The sequence below is a fragment of the Nelumbo lutea genome, chromosome 8 (genome assembly GCF_056320005.1).
Source record: "Nelumbo lutea isolate HS-2025 chromosome 8, American lotus-T2T, whole genome shotgun sequence".
Lineage (NCBI taxonomy): Eukaryota > Viridiplantae > Streptophyta > Magnoliopsida > Proteales > Nelumbonaceae > Nelumbo > Nelumbo lutea.
Window position 1 is genome coordinate 56720826 of NC_142691.1, and position 16779 is coordinate 56737604.

The following is a 16779-nucleotide window of genomic DNA, read 5'->3' on the forward strand; positions in this document are numbered from 1 at the left end:
ATTAAATGATTGTATTTGTATTAATTGTTCATTAAAACCTAGACTAAAGATTAATAACTAATTGTTCAATAATTATTAAAACCAAACTAAACCAAATTGAATTTGGTTAGGGTAAGTTCGAATTTTAGTTCGATTTGATTCGGTTGGGAGAGATGGTCAAACTGAATAGTCGGTTAGTTCTTTAGTTATAACTGAACCAATTGATTGCAAACCCCTATTCCCGATTGCAAAAAAGCCATTCAATCATAAAAAAATATATCAAATGAATAATAACAAAAAAGGAGATAAAATAATGATAAAAGGGAAATAAGTGCAATATATGGATAAAAAAAGAGAAACGGAGAAGTCGGTGATTTAGAAGAGGGGAGCAAAATTGATCTTGTATTAATTGTTCATTAAAACCTAGACTAAAGATTAATAACTAATTGTTCAATAATTATTAAAACCAAATCGAACCGAATTGAATTTGGTTAGGGTCAGTTCAAATTCTAGTTCGGTTTGATTCGGTTGGGAGAGATGGTCAAACTCAATAGCCGGTTAGGTCTTCAGTTATAACTGAACCAATTGATTGTAAACCCCTACCCCTTGTTGCAAAAAAGCCATTCAATCATAAAAAATATATCAAATGAATAATAACAAAAAAGGAGATAAAATAATGATAAAAGGGAAATAGGTGCAATATATGGATAAAAGAAGAGAAAGGGAGAAGTCGGTGATTTAGAAGGGGAGCAAAATTGATCTTTCTATGTGAATTAGAAGGGGGAAAGATTAAGTTATTGAATTAGACCAATGGTAAAAAGAAAAGTAAATAATAAACAAAAAATAAATATGTTAAATAATAAGAAGAGAGGCGAGAGATCAAATCAGCCCCTACAAGACTGGCCCCCACAATGTCCCACAGCACATCCCCACCCTATATTGGGAACATCTCCTGATGATAGTACCAGAAATGATGATATCATCAGTGGGAGATGTTTCCAATACACAACGGGGATGTGTTATGGGATGTTGTGGGGGGCTGATGAACAAAGAGAATTAGATGAGAAATATAGGATATAATGGGATAAAATCATTGATAAAAAAAGTGAAAAAAAGAGAATAAGCTACTAAAAGGGAAATAGTAATAAAAATGAAATAACACAAATAAATAATAAAAATGAAGAGAAAAGAAAATAATAAAAAATATATAAGAGATTCAAAAAATAATAATACTAATAAATAATAAAAAAAAATTCCACAAAGCAAATAAAATAGAATGGGTTTCCATAAGAAATAACACAATAATTGATAAAATTAAATTAAAAAAATAAAATAAATAAAAATTTAATTAAGGGGATCCTCTTGTAATCTTTTATTTTTTATGTTTTTCCTTTATTTTGCTCTTAGTCAATTGAACAATTATCTATTTTGTGAATGCACCTGTTTGGATTCCCATGTGGGTCCCACTTATTGGACATGTGAGAAGGGTGGCTAATCCCTTCCCTCTCCCATCCGAGTCTTATTCAGATTGGTTTAGCCAATGCCTTAGGTCTTTGAGTCACTATAAATAAAAACTGATTTTTGATGCAATTGGGCTTGAAGTGTTGTTGGATCATTCAACATAAAAGCTTAAGCTGTTAGATGAGGTCCTTGAATAGGTTGATATTTTCTAATAAGCCCCAACACACGAAAGTTCATTGGGTTTAAAGTGAGAACAAACACAGGCCCACTCATACCTTGTATTGAAACTTAATTAATTATAATAGAGGTAATGATGAACGAACACTAGACCACTTGATTAAAAGTGACTGATACCATGAGGTCCTTGAAAAGATTGATATTTTCTAACAAAGATGTCTTATCCATTGACAAATCAATGAACATGAGTTGAAGAAATTAAAAGACAATATATATGGAACAGTGACAACTTTTTACAAGGCAATGAAGATTACAGCCTCTGCAATTTTATTTTGTCCATGTTCAACTTATAAGAACCACTTTTCATTTTCGAGCAAGCACAGCCCCTTAATACAATAAGTGAAAAAGAAGAAAAAAGATTAATGCCTTATTCTCTATTATTTTGAATAAGGAGAACTTTGAATTTTTGGGCTTCATTTATATTATAAGTTCCTGGTAGATTTCATAACCAACTGCCTCCTGTATTCTCCAAGTGCCCACAATGGAAATATATTTTTATATGATGAATAGTGTAGCATACAATTCTTACAAAAGACTCCAGTGAGTTCCTGCTTGCAGATTTGTAAACGACATTAAATCAGACAATATTGGAAATAAGTAAATTAATGGAACTAATGGTTATTTCTCAAAGTTAGGTTACATCATACAACAGTTGGATGTTTTTCAAAGAGTTGGTTACCTGTTGGGGAAAATCACCATTTTCCAATTGTGAATTAATCAGTAGCTTTGCTGCACGATGTAAGGGTGTTGCATCTCTCTCTGCCTGGTCACAAGAGAAAACTAAATTAACATTAGTATTTCTCATAAGATTAATTCTCAATTCTAAACAAATAATTTTTCAAGGTTAAACTGTTTTAATTAAGTTTAGGATATCATTTCTTTTTAGGGTAAATTTCTTAAACTTTTCTTATAGTTTAGCTAATTAAGTGTATTCTTATTGTTTAAAAATTTACTAATGCTACTCTTATTATTTCTGACAATTGAAATACGAACACAAAAAGTCAATTGACTAAGTGTATTCTTAGCAGTTAAATACGAACAGAAAAAGTCAAATACCCATTTTACACCTATCTAAAGTTATATTTTTGTCCCTGATTTTAATTAACTCATAATCCCTCTTAGACACTATGGCGCTATTTAATGGCTTTAGCAGCACCGCTTTCCACCATTTCATTCCCACCTCTTGTTCTTCTTCTTCCAGAAGACAACTCAGTGATGTGAACCCACCAGAGTATCGATGAAATTGAAGATAACCTAGTAAGATAAACCCGCGAGAGCACCAACTGGCCACCGCCTGAGTGGAGGACGACGAGTACCGGTACTATCATCCAGAGAGCGAGAAAATATGGCGAAACCGACGACTTCTCCAAAGCCATGCTCTCCGTGCCCAAAACAGTAGAGACAGGGAATGATCTTTGTGCCGGAAGCGACAGAAACAGGGCCGTGCGGACTGAGCCCCTCAAAAATTTCAACCGACAAAGCTGCTTCTATCCAAATGGGTAAGCTGCTTCCCCACTGGCGATGGAGAATAGAGGGATATTGGAGAGTAGGAAGGGAACGAAAGGGAAGTTCTTCGAAATTCACAGTCAACGATAATAAAATAGGGGAGAGAGGGAGAGAGAACGAAGGGGAAGAAAGAGAGAGAGAGAGGACCTGGTGCGAAACCGACTCACAGCACCGCTATCAGTTGGCTACATCCAATGAGGCTTCGTCGCTGATCTCTGTGCTTTATACAGAAATGAAGAAGATGATGTTCAAGGCTTCGTCTTTAGTCTCTGGTTTTTGTCTTCAACGAGAAAGAGGAGACCGACTCATCTCACTTTAGTCTAACACCATATATCATCGATTGAATACGTTGACAGGATTTAACAGAAGCCGGCAGATCCGCCACTTCTCTTCGTTGCTTGGTCCGACCAAAACACACATCAAAGCAGTGGCAGAGCTTAATGGCCTTTTCCAACTGAAAATCGACTGAAATTTTGCAGGGGTTCATTCATAAAATGTGCGTTCTCTTTTTTCATTTCTTGGTTTCTGATTTCAGAGATGGAGATCCATCATCTAATGGGTTCCACTTTTTCTTATCCAAATAGCTTTACATTTTAAGCTGCAAAAAAATTAGCATGTTTGCAAAGCTTTTCTATTCTCTTGCTCAAAGACAACTGAATCAAATCCGTGCAATCGTGATAAAAAACCCTAAACCCCATAAACCAAATCCCCTACTAAGACCACTCCCCCTCTCCCTCTCATCTCATCTGTACAGAAGCCTTCATTGTTGCTTAGGTGGTTTCCAGTCAGTGCTTTGGCAGACATGGGAGAAGGATAATAAGCTTCGGAAGTCGGGATTAATGACAATGGGAGAAAGTTGGAAGAGGAAGATGATCTGGATAGAGACTGTGGGAAGAAGATAGAGGGAAGAGAGAGAGGTCCGAGGAGGAAGGGTGTGACCAATTTAGAGCAAGGGGATAAGGGTAGAATTGGGTTTTAAAAAATTTTAAAGTTTTTGATAGAATTAGTCGATTGTAAGAGTAACATTAATCAATTTTCAAACAATAAACCTAAAGTGTAGTTTAAGAAATTTACCCTTCTTTTTAAATTAAGTATTAGAGGATGTTTGCCTTTTTGGTTTTATTGCATAAATGTTTTATATGGTATCTTAGAAATTGAGAATTTTGTTAAAATCATTTTTTTTTCAGCTTGGCGTCATTAGACACCATTAATAGCCATTAGGCACCATATAAGCCAAATAGTAAAAAAAGAAAAAGCTAGAGAATGCAAAAAATGTCATTTTTTAAGCATCTGTTTGGCATCAATGCTGTTGCTCCAGAAAACAATGATACATCAGCGCCACGTTGTAGGAAACGCCTATTTGTTTGGAACTGTTTTTTTTATAAAAAATGGTGTTCTAAGCCATGCCTTGGAAATCAAGAAGGCATGGTTTGGAGCAACGCTGAATTTAGTGTTTTCTTAGATTGCAGTTCGTTATTGTCAACAAAGACATGATGTGACAGTGATGTGGGCTTCCTATAATGGGTACCAGTGCTGAAAACAGACATAGAGCACTAATACGGTAGTACTAAACCGAAAGTGTAGCTGTTGCTCCAGGAAACATCCTACCTGAAAGCAACGTTTCCAAACAGAAAAAAAGACACCTCAGAAAACGGTGCTTCCTACCCACACATTAGAAGACCATTTTCTCAACAACCCAAACATAAAAAAATGGTACTGTATCTACAGCATCGATGCCAAACATATACTAAGTTTTGTTTATAAATATCTCTCATATAATCCGAGACAAACATTTTCTGATAATTAGCTCAACTAAACAAATAATTAAGCTCCTTTGCAAAATTGTATAATTGGCGCTGATTTTCTGATAAACAACCATGAAACCAAACAGCTTCTTTTTATAATGGTAGAAGCTAAGAGTTTGATATAAATTTAATTAACTAACCTGTCCAGCATGCATAAGACCCATCATTGCCCATGCCGTCTGCACCAGGTTCGATCTACCATTTTCTAGAGGTGTGTACTTCTGTTTCATAAAATAAATGGTAATTGTTCATTTTGAATGTTGTAAAGGCATTACTACCATGCATGGAAACTACTTTAGAAGTAAACTTATAAACAATAAAAAAAAAAAAAAAAAACTTGAGCGAGAGCTCCCTACTTCCCTAAAGATATACCTTATTTGGGCATGAGAGATAACTCTCTCCCCAGCCACCAGATTCTTGTTGACTTGATAATAAAAAATCAACGGCTTTACGAACTGCTTGACAATTAAAATATGTCTTGTCCACTGCTGCTAGTCCTCTCAGTGCAAACCATGTTGCATAGGTGAAGCAAATTCCCCAAAATCCATACCTGTTCCATATTTTCTTGTCATTTGTTCATTCATCATCAGCATCACCATCATCCATGTCCTATTCCAATTATATGGGGCCGGCTATATTCCAGAGGGTTTGGCAAAACTTTGACGCAACCCTCTTTAATCCGGGCTTGGGACTGGAAGTATAAAACAAATTCACACTAGCAGAATAGAAAGTAAAAAGCAATATTATGATTTTACCATTATATTTTTTTTTTATGTAAATGGATTTAGGCAACGTTTGGTTCGTAAGAATAGTGCTATGGAATTGGAATCGGAATAGACTATTCTGATTTCAATTGTTTAATTGAGCGGAATTAGAACCCGTTCTTATTCATGCTGAAATGCCCCATTTGAGGAATGGCCATTCCTTATCCCTCCCTTGGGAATGAAACCCATTCTTGCTGATTCCAATTCCCATTCTCATTCTTGTCTGAACCAAACAGACTATGTGAATGGATCATTCCGATTCCAATTCTGAAGGATTTTGATTCTAATTTTGACTATGAACCAAATGGACCCTTAATCTTATTTAGGGTCTATTTGATTTACGATTGAAATCGGAACGGAATCGTCTATTTTCATAATCTGTTTAGTTGATACAAGAATTAGAATAAGTAGGAATGAGGTTTCATTCCCAAGGGAGGGAAGGTAATGACTGATGGAGGATGATTTGACCCGACCCCTTGAGACGACGACACGTGGACATGACTCAGCACGAGCAACAGCTCAACACCACAGCCTGACCATGACTAAGTGACCAACCCACATGGCAGCTCGCTACCCCATAGCTCGCTATAGGGGTAGCTCGCTACAACGCGAGCTCGAGGTCCCCCGAGCTATTAAAAGGGAATACTCTGAGACAAGTCTATCCCAGCTCGTGAGCTAGGATAACCAGCTCGCTCTAACACTTTGGCAGAAAAAATGCCCCAAAGGCAACCTTGAGAGGGGTCACCTCGAAATACCCCAAGGAGCTCGCTACAAAGTAGCTTGCGACAGGATAGCTTGCTACGCGACAGAATAACTCGCTACAAGGTAGCTCGCGACTAAGCGACTCGATGCTTTTAGGAAGCTTCTATCTGACAAGACCGTACCCGTCAGACTGTGCCACGTCTCTTGATCGACGGTGTAGTCCCTGCCAATTCAACATACTGCATCCATGTCTCCCGACAGATGGTGGCGTGCCTGTCCTCCTGGGACGTGTCACTCATCCGATTGGGTAGTACCCTGCAACGGTTACTTGCGCAGCCTTGACAGATAACAGCTGTGACAGAAGCCCAGTGGCGGTTATGCCCGATTTGACAAGAATGCCTATATAAGAGTCCCCTAGTTGAAGGGAAGGGCTCTCTCTCTCGAACATTTGAGATCTTATCTTGAACTTACTTGCTCTCGAGCTAACTCAGTGATCTAACGCGACCTACACTCTTAGCCTTTTTCACACTTTTCACTATTTTTTCCAGCGTTCTAACTTAAGCATCGGAGTATTCCCACCTGGCAAGTCCCCCGGGAATTCTTCACTGTTTTCTTCTCAGGTGCCATCCATTGCCAGGTAGGAGTCAATCAGCAGCCGATTAGGAGTGCCCAGATCGTACAACATGAATGACCATTCCCTCAAATGGGGGAATTCCATTCCAAGAGGAATGGGGATGAGATTTTGATTCCACCAAGCCAAACCGTTAAAATTGGAATGACCCATTTCAATTCCATTCGAGACCCCTATTCGCAAAAACCAAACGGGCCCTCAGTAAATCTTAAATATCATTTTTTGTGATTCTTCCATGCATGCATATGCATAAAAGAGGGACATGTACCATGAACCATCAGGCATTTGTGTCTGTTCGAGAAAATGCACCGCTTTGGAGATGAAACTTTCTATTTCATTCCTCCTATATTTGGGATATAACTTCATGAACAATGCTAGAGCTTGAATTGCTGACCCAGTGCATTCAACATGCCTAAAACAACATTCTTTTTAGTCATATGGGAATTATACAAAGAAAAATGGGTACTCTAATTAAAGTGGAAGATGTATTAATGTTAAGAAAACATACTCATGCTCCAAAACAATGTCTTCGAAAAGCTCTGTAGGGTTTAAGAGCTGAAAAAATAAAAAATAGTTCAATCTGTAATAAATTAGTGTAATTAAATTCAAAGGGAAGGCGTTCATGCACTATCTTCAAAGAAAAGTTAATTTGATTATTATCATTCAAGTCAAAACCACCATCTTCTGCATAAAATCCAATTTAAATTTACATGGAGTTACCTCTAACCAATTTTGTCCCTTAGCTGGCTCCCAAGCTGTCACACCTCCATTTTTACTCTGTAGTTAACCAGCATGGTTAATAATAACATTCTATATATTGCATCTCATTGATGAAAAAATGCTTGCTTATTTTAAGTTTTTCAAAATCCTAGGAGCATCAAGATTGGTGCTATATATATACATTTTTTAAGAAAAGTATATATATATATATATATATATATATATATATATATATATATATATATAAGAAATGAAGTAATATGACTTATTTTCATATAGAAATGAAGTAATGAAGAAATGTTGAATGTTGATGAAAAGAAGATAAAGATCACTGATGACTTAGTTCTTAACTACCTGTAGGGTAAGAAGGAGATCAACAGAATCAAAGAGGTACTCAGATTTCATTTTTTCACCAACAACTTCAGGTGGCATTAGTGAAAACATGAGACAAGCCTGTAATAAGTAGAAGATAGTTATAAGTGAACAATATTTTTTTTAGTATGATGTTTGATCTGAATAGAGTCAAAAGAGTTTATTTGGTTCCATTTTTTCACCAACAAATTCTTGTGGCAAAAGTGAAAACATGAGACAGGTCTATAAAAAAGAGAAGATAGTTGTAACAAACCTAAAATGATTAAAAAGTATTTTTTCTTGTTTGAGCATAATGTTTGATTTGAACTAATTACCTTTAAACCTTCTGCAGTGCAGTCTGAGACTTGCCACCCATGATCTTGATCTGATAATGGCCATGCTCCTTTTGTAATGTGACGGTACATACTTTGAAAGTCACCGGATGGGTTGTCTCGTACCTTTTAAGAGTGACATACGATAAATAAAAGTAGAGTAGATTATTCTAATTATGAAATGATGTTGGAAACTATGGAGTGAAACCTGTGTTTTTTTAATGAAATCGTGCCCCTTCTTAAGGCAAGAACCAATTTCATTGAGTGGAAGATTACTCGCCATTATTGCTTGAACTGCAAAACCAGTGTCCCACTGCTGACTACCAAGACTCTGCAATTGAGTTCTCTTAGATAAATCATTAGTACTTGGTGTTTCTCACATTTAAACAATATTCTATGTTATAAGAAAACTTAGAAGTTCCAACTATTCTCTGTAAGTTAGTGAAGCCTTTTCAGATGATAATTCCTTATGGTTAGATAACAAAACAGCTCAGTTACTTTTAGTTAAAGTGTGTGATTCCATACAAGTAAAGCTCATTTACTTTTATATGTAGATTATATTTTTCTAATCGGAAGACTATAGCTAATTCAACTTCTATGATCAAGAGCATGGAACTCGACCATCTTTGAACTGAACACTTAGGTTCTGTGAAATTAATGCTATTAGCAGTCTAGCACTAGTGTTTGCCATTAGGATGAGATTCAACAAGAGGAAATATTCCAAAACACTTGTGCTCGTAAATTTCAAGCTTCCATTATTGTTTTCTCTTTCCAACACCACACAAAAAAGAAAAGACTGCATCCCCATTTGATGTTCATCACTGTTAAGGAATTAAGATAAGGATTGGTGTATGTGCTGTTATGATAAGGGTGATGTTGAATAGAGTTACATTAAGAGTTCTCAGTAAGATAAATTTGTTATGTTATGATAGAGTTTGAGGTTGATTAAGATAGACTATATAGAGTCGTAGATAGAGTCTAAGAGTTTGTGTTTGAGTTTGAATATGTTTGGTCTGTTTTAGTCTATAAATATGATATAATTACTATAATTAATCAATCCATTCTTTCTAGCCTTCCTTGAATTCTATTTATCACAAACCTGCATCTTCATTCCATCTTCAGCAACCCAAATGTAATCTGGAATCCTGGCAAGGTGGTGCTTGAATACATCCCCATTTGGATCTTCCACCCAACAAGCAAGCATGTGTAACACCTGTGACCAAGTCAAGGAAATAGTATATAATAACTAGCCTCAGTCTGCAGAGGTAATAAATATATACTAAATATATATAATTATAGACTGAACAAAATTCAGATATAGGATTGAATAGTTTTACTATTATATATGTATTACTTTCTCTATACATCCAGTCGTAATGTATCGACTATTCTCATCTTCATAGTGGATGTGCTTCATGGTTGTTTTCAGCGCCATCTCTCTCAACTTGTTAAAGGGCCATCTTGTCAATAGTGGTTCAATAAGAAAGTAAAGACTATCCCACAGCATGTCTTGGATGAAGGGATGAGGATAGTAGAGGTCCTCCTGTAATACCACATTATAATTAGCATAAGCTTTTCTAATGTAACATAATTAACATGATGAAGATTAATCAAGTAAAATTAACCTTTGCACATATGTGGCGGGTTCTGCTCCATTTTATTTCATGGTAAGGTTGAGTGTGAAGCTCCTCCCTAAGTTGTAGAACGAGTGGTGTAATTGGACCTACGAACCTCTTGCCATATAAATATGACATGGGCATGTAAACCATGCGACTGTAGCACCACATCTTAGCTGCATTGCATTACAATTAAGGAAGATGTTAGAAGGGCGAGGAGAGTGTATAAAAGAAAGAGCAATTTTATCATACAGAGAATGTTTCATGGATATTATGACCCATACTGCATCATTGGGCTGTAAATGTTACACCCTTGAGCTACTAGCTAGTGTTGCACCACCCTCTCAAAACATATGATATTTACATTATTCAGGCGGTTAATCTTACTTATATGGAAGACAACACTCAGAGTGCAACATTTTACAGCCTTAAGTGCTTGAAAAATGTTTCTAAACCAAAGAATTAAATCCACAGTATTTCCCCATGTAGAAAACAAATTAGATATTCCTTAATTTGTACTATGACTTGGGATGTGCAAGTGTAAATACTAAACCAGTGTCATTTGTTTTTGTATATATAGTCATAAATATATTGAATTTATATATACTGATCTGATTAATCAAAAGTGTTAATGCAAACCTGGATGCATGGGGAGAAAGGATGGGAGAATCCAGAATTCTGGAGGCATCGGATTGCTACCTTCCCATTCATATACTCCAAGTATCTTCATCAAAGAAACAAACACTATGAGCATTGATCACATAATTATCTATCTGAAACCACTTAATGGGATATAAGCCTTCTAATTAATAATTAAGGCTTAGTTTGGAAAGAGTACAAATGCATACAAAATAATGTAAAATATAAGGCTTTTCACACTACATATTTGTATTTGTATTCCTTCCAAACTGAGCCTAAGGTACTTTTTGCTAGTACTATATTGTCACAAATTTTGAGCCATTTAATGTCACTAAAACCATTAGTTTTCATTAGTCTTAGTAACCTAATAACCTCTAACAATTTATGTATCAGCCTAGCGAACTTGAGTGATAAAAGCTAACTAATTAAACCAAATTTAGTGTAAGTAGTCCTACCGAAAGCCAAGTCTTTCCCCAAGATGGTATCATAGTAGCACCACCATGGTCAAGGATCCATTTGCGTGCTCTTGGAACGGCCCCATCTAGTCCACCTTCAGGCCCTTCTCCTAGAATCCTCATACAAATGTAGTTAAGTGTTGTACAGAACATGATACTGTGGCCCTCTATGTGTAGCCCCCAACCTCCATCTTCGTTCTACAACATTTGTATTTAACTCACTAGTTAACATTAGACTATAGAAAAGATCATCTTTGGGTTTAATTTGAAGCAGGATATACCTGGTGATTATATATATAACGAAGAATCTCTTTGCGATGCTCAGCTTGAAAGACAGTGTTAAGATGTCCAGTGATGTATAGACACATGACCTGTGCATTCAATAATTAGGTTTCATTCTTAGTGGTGGTGTATGCACGACCCACATTCGAGTGCAGCTTAGGGGTAGGGCCCAATACAAGCCCAGGGCTTGCTCCATAGGCCTTGGGCCGAGCCAGGTTGGACTGGGTTGGCCCATATTATTCCATTTTATTTCTTTTTTTTTTGTTTTCAGTACAAAAAATAAAAAATTCAAAAAATTATAAAAAATAATAAAAAGTTAAGTAAAAAATGACAAATTCAATGATTGCAGCAACAGTTTGATAAAATATCATTTTCAAATTTATTTCATATGAATAATTAATTCATTCAATTAAAATATAAAATGGTTAAATGAAATTGAAAAAATTACAACGAAGTTGAAAAATGCTACGAAAAATGATTAAATGACGTGCCAGGCCATGCTTGGGCTAGGCCACAGGCCAAAGGCTCTCGGCCTAGCCGCCCAACTCCCGGGTTATGTCGTGCCTGGCATGGCCCATCATTATAGCTGGTTGGCCAGCCAAGCATGGACCAAGTCGTGGCAGCCCACGGGTAGCTCGATCCATTTTACACCTCTAAGAATTCTTAACTAGTTAACCATATATGCTTACCTTTCAATAATTCATATACAAAATGATTCCTCATGTAACCTAATCAATCATGAAATTCTCTCACCCATATTAATATTTCATGAACTAGAATTGAGTAACTACCTGATATCAGGGTTGGCCTCAATGCCATGTCGGTTGACGATGTAACCTAAGAATTTATCCGAGGTGACACCGAAAACACACTTGTTCGGATTTAATTTCATTCTAAATTTATGAAAAATTTAAAAAATACAATGTAGATCTTTTTTTAAATCATTCGAAAACTGAGTTTTGACGACCATATCGTCTACATAACACTCTACTTTTTTTCCGATCAACGGCTCAAACAATCGGTTTATAAGTCTTTGAAAAGTAGCCTCAGCATTCTTCAGCCCAAAGGCATGACCTTGTAGCAGTACAGGCCTAGTTTGGTTATGAAGGCCATTTTTTCCTCATCGACAAGGTCCATTTTGATCTGATTGTAGCCTGAGTAAGCATCCAAGAAGCTCAACAACTCATGCCCTGAGGTCGCGTCCACCAAACGATCTATCTTGGGAAGTGGGAAGCAGTCCTTTGGGCAAGCCCGATTCAGGTTGGTATAATCGATGCACATGCACCATTTACCGTTGGTCTTTTTTACCAGAACGGGGTTGGCTACCCAGCTCGGGTAATGGACCTCCCTAATGAAATCGACTGCGAGGAGCTTCCCAACCTCATCATCGACTGCTCTCCAACGCTTCGGGGCTAGGTTGCGTTTCTTCTGTTTAATGGGCCTAACTACAGGATCAATATTCAGTTTGTGAGGGTCTTTGCCGGGCATCTCTACCATGGGCCATGCAAAAACATCTAAATTTTTAAGTAGAAAGCTTACCAGCTGAGATCATAGAGGCTCCTCAATTGAAGTGCCGATCTGGAGAGTCCGACCTGGATCATCTGTCGAAGTGGGTATAGCGACCGTCTCTTCTATGGGTGTAGCTCGCTCTTCATGATGCTTCGCAGGTCGCTCTAGCTCGAGGTCATCTACTGGCTTGGCTTTCCCCTTGAGGGTGGTGACATAGCATTTGCGAGACTCGAGTCGATCGCCTCGTGCTACCCCAACTCCGAATTCCGTGGGGAACTTCATAGCCAGATAATAGGTGGATACCACTGCGCGTAGAGCATGGGTGATGGGCCGACCTATTATGGCATTGTACAGGGAGGGAGTCGTGACTACCAAAAAGCTGTGGTCGAGTCTTACTATGCTAGGCCAGGTGCCGACCTCCACGGGTACAATGACTCTTCCTAGGGGCCTGACTTCCTCTCCGTTGAAACCCACCAATGGAGTATTCGCGGGCTTGAGATCGCTTTCCTGAAGCTGAAGTTTGTCAAATGCGGCCTTGAAGAGTATATCCGCCGAACTACCGGAGTCGACAAGGATGCACTTCACTTCGAAATCATTGATTCTTATCTTCACAATGAGCACGCCATCGTGGGGGTACTGGACTCTGCGGGCGTCATCTTCGGTGAAGAATATCGGTTCCTCTATCCTCGGCCGCTTTGGGGGATTCCACTCTTCTCTGGTGATCTCGCGAGCCGAGGTCCTTGCCACGGATGAGGTGTAACCTGCGACGATCGATCCGCCGGTGATCACTTGGATTGTGTGTTAGACAGTTTTGTATGCCCTTAGCTTCAATCAAATTGATGTACTTTATGAGTTTATTGTAAATGAATAAAAGTGCATATTTGATTCATGTTCCCTTGGTGTGTTTTTGTGTAATACCCTTAAACTGTACACTTAATGAGACTCGTGTTAGTTTAGAATGTTCACAGGCAGTGGGTCGGTTTGGGGAGACCTATCCTGACAAGGCTGACACTGTGGTGCCACCAAGTCGGTTGGGGTGGCCTGTCTCAGCTGCCAGGGTGAGACCCTAGGCACATACAATGTAGGATTAATTGAATCTTTGAACTGAACCAGATTTCCAGTATTGCCCTGGACCTTGGAGATTGATGGGCAAAATTGGAAAGTTGCACCTGACCCCTAAACTCGATTATGATACTGCACTAGGTGTCGGATTAGACTGTCTTTGATATATCAATCAGTGAGATCCTTAGCGGGGGTCAAAACCTGGGTATGTTGGGACAGTCTGAAAAATCACCTGAGTGGGTGATCATAGTGACAGGATCAGCCCCTTTGTCGGACAAAGGTAATGATCGGGGATGCACTCTCACTAATGGAAACCAAGACTACCGGCAGCCGATTTCAATCGTTGAGATTTGTTTTGCAAATTATATTTTATATGAGATATAAAAGTATATATATATATATATATATATATATATATCAATGACTTGCAAAATGTTTTAATTCCCAGGATCCATATAAGTGGAGAGTGCAACACTGTTCCTTGCAGCCGAGGGAGAGGTCATCTCTTGTCGGGCAGTGTATGATCATTATGGGCTGAGAGGTTAAGTGTAAGACCATTGAGGATGATACCTGATGGGCTAATCTTGCATCTTCTCACAGTCCCTGGGTGTTACAAGGTGGCTTGGCCCAGGGACCACTTAGGGTAAGTGTTGGGCCCAAAGAGCCCATGAGATGGGTTTTAGGGGGTGCACTGTTCTTAATAGTGTATTCGGCCAGGCCTTGTAACAAAGGCTGGGCCGAACCCATGTGGCTGATGTGTAGATCAATGTTTGGGTCCCACGCCATACAAGGAAGCCCAATTGGGCAACAGTTAGGAAGGTTAAGTGAGCACATAAGCTTGATGGGCCTAAAGCCCATTTCGAACTAGGCTATTTAATTAGTTAATAATGGGGCGAATTCTGAGATGGATTAGTAGATAGGATAGGGTCTTGATTCAGATCTAGAAACCTCCTAATGAGATTAAGCTAATCTAATCTGTAGATAAGATAAGGGTTTGTCCCTATCACCTAAAGAGAGATCTTATCCAAATATGATTTGGATAAGCAGCTCCTAATTGGATTAGGAGCTGATCTTAGTTAACAAAAGCAGGAGGGGGCGGCAGCCTTTAGGAGAGATCACATTCAGATCATCTTCAGTGCTAAAATCAAGAAGAAAGAATTAAGCATCTCAGCAGAATTCTTTTCTTGTCGCCTACCTGTTCTTGCCACCCTACTTGCCTGTTCGATCTCCAGCAGTGGGAGAAGTCAAGATTCGATCTTGACATCAGTTCTTTGAGAAAGAATTGATAGGAAGCTGTGCTCACGTGCCATCCAGTTGATTCTTGCGAAGGGTCAAGTTCTTTTGGAAGAACACTGCTGATTCTGCTCCACCTTACACTGCGCCATCTTCAGTGGGAGCAGTTTTTGGATCCTTCCTTGGGTGTGAACACCTCCATTGGGAGATACTACTTCTCCGTATCAGGTATAATCCCTCCCTACTCCTTTTGGTTCAGATCTGGTTCAGTTTATGGTTCAAGAATGATCATTGAAAATATGATTTTCTAAATAGGGAATTTGATTCCCAGTTGAAGGGAGAGAAAAATTTTTGAAATTCGCCCCCTTATTCCGCATCTTTGGGCATCCATGTGATGGATATCCTATCCCTTCAATGTGCCCCGAACTAGCCTCTCTTCGGGCGGCTGCCTCTGCGGCTGCTCATTCTGCTTGTTGCTGGACTCGGGAACATCTCTACCTTGCTCCCCTTGCCGTCCTGTTTTATTATCACTTTGTACAAAATTTCTCAAATATCCACGACGGATAAGTTCTTCTATCTCATCGTGGAGGTTTTTACAATTTTTGGTGTTGTGACCGTGATCTCTATGAAAATGGCAATACACATTTTTATTTCGAGTATTCGGGTCTCCTCTCATCAGAGGTGGCCACTCACATAAGATGCATCCTTGATCGCTATGAGGATCTCGGCTCACTTCGTGTTCAAGGGCGTGTAGTTTGTTCTTTCAACTGGAGGAGCTCATAAAGACTGGTCTGGCCTTCCTCCCCAAGGTGGTTCTTTCTTCTTCTTATTGTCTTCGGTAGTTGAGGACTCACCTTCTCTTTTCCTCTTCTCAGATGGGTTCTCGTTTTTTTGGTTCATCTTCTCCTCTGTTCCGATGAACTGGCCCATGAGCTTGAGAAACTCGGTTACATCCTTGGGCTTGTTGGCAACCACATACCACTTGAACTCTTTGTGCGTTATGCCTCTCTTGGTTGCTATGAGCCTCACTGCGGGGTCTAGATCAGGTATCTGCAGGCAGGCATCATTGAATCTCTTGATGTAACTGCGAATAGTTTCCCCCTCCCTCTGGACTATGCCAAGGAGGCTTTCTTGGGACCTCAGACACCTTTTACTAGTGATAAAGTGTGAGTTGAAAATCTGTACGAACTGTGCCCAACTCTTGATTGTCCCGGGTGCGAGGTTCTTATACCATGTGCGAGCTACCCCCTTAAATGTAGTAGAGAAAGCTACACACATGTAGGACTCACCTGCCCCGACTAAGTGCATCTGTGACTGAAAAGAATCTACATGATCATTTAGGTCGAATGATCCATCATACTTGTCCAGGGGGTACCTTGAAATCTTTTGGCATCGGGACGGCCAGGAGATCGGGAGATAAGGGAGATTGCACAGAGAGAAGCGGAGTGGCTTTCACTGCTCCTGAGCTCACTTCTTCCTTTCCTTTGAGGAGTTT

General features: G+C 38.7%; 1 protein-coding gene across 10 annotated transcripts in view; it reads right to left on the reverse strand.

Moving 5' to 3' along the window:
- Nucleotides 1–1773: 1773 nt before the first annotated feature.
- LOC148844327 (beta-amyrin synthase-like) overlaps nt 1774–16779 on the reverse strand; it is a 33904-nt gene continuing 18898 nt past the window's right edge. For 4 of the 10 annotated variants that reach the window (XM_088956460.1, XM_088956470.1, XM_088956462.1 and 1 more), the window contains 16 exons: nt 11480–11569; nt 11199–11396; nt 10744–10828; nt 10114–10280; nt 9843–10031; nt 9588–9701; nt 8697–8819; nt 8492–8614; nt 8160–8258; nt 7806–7862; nt 7594–7640; nt 7354–7497; nt 5361–5538; nt 5129–5209; nt 2357–2440; nt 1774–2225 (listed from right to left, as the gene is read on the reverse strand). In XM_088956460.1, the coding sequence (XP_088812586.1) occupies nt 2100–2225; nt 2357–2440; nt 5129–5209; nt 5361–5538; nt 7354–7497; nt 7594–7640; nt 7806–7862; nt 8160–8258; nt 8492–8614; nt 8697–8819; nt 9588–9701; nt 9843–10031; nt 10114–10280; nt 10744–10828; nt 11199–11396; nt 11480–11569 (1905 nt within the window). In that variant the 3' untranslated portion in view covers nt 1774–2099. The remainder of the gene's footprint in view (nt 2226–2356; nt 2441–5128; nt 5210–5360; nt 5539–7353; nt 7498–7593; nt 7641–7805; nt 7863–8159; nt 8259–8491; nt 8615–8696; nt 8820–9587; nt 9702–9842; nt 10032–10113; nt 10281–10743; nt 10829–11198; nt 11397–11479; nt 11570–16779) is intronic. The other 6 variants (XM_088956467.1, XM_088956468.1, XM_088956469.1 and 3 more) reach the window with 3 other exon arrangements.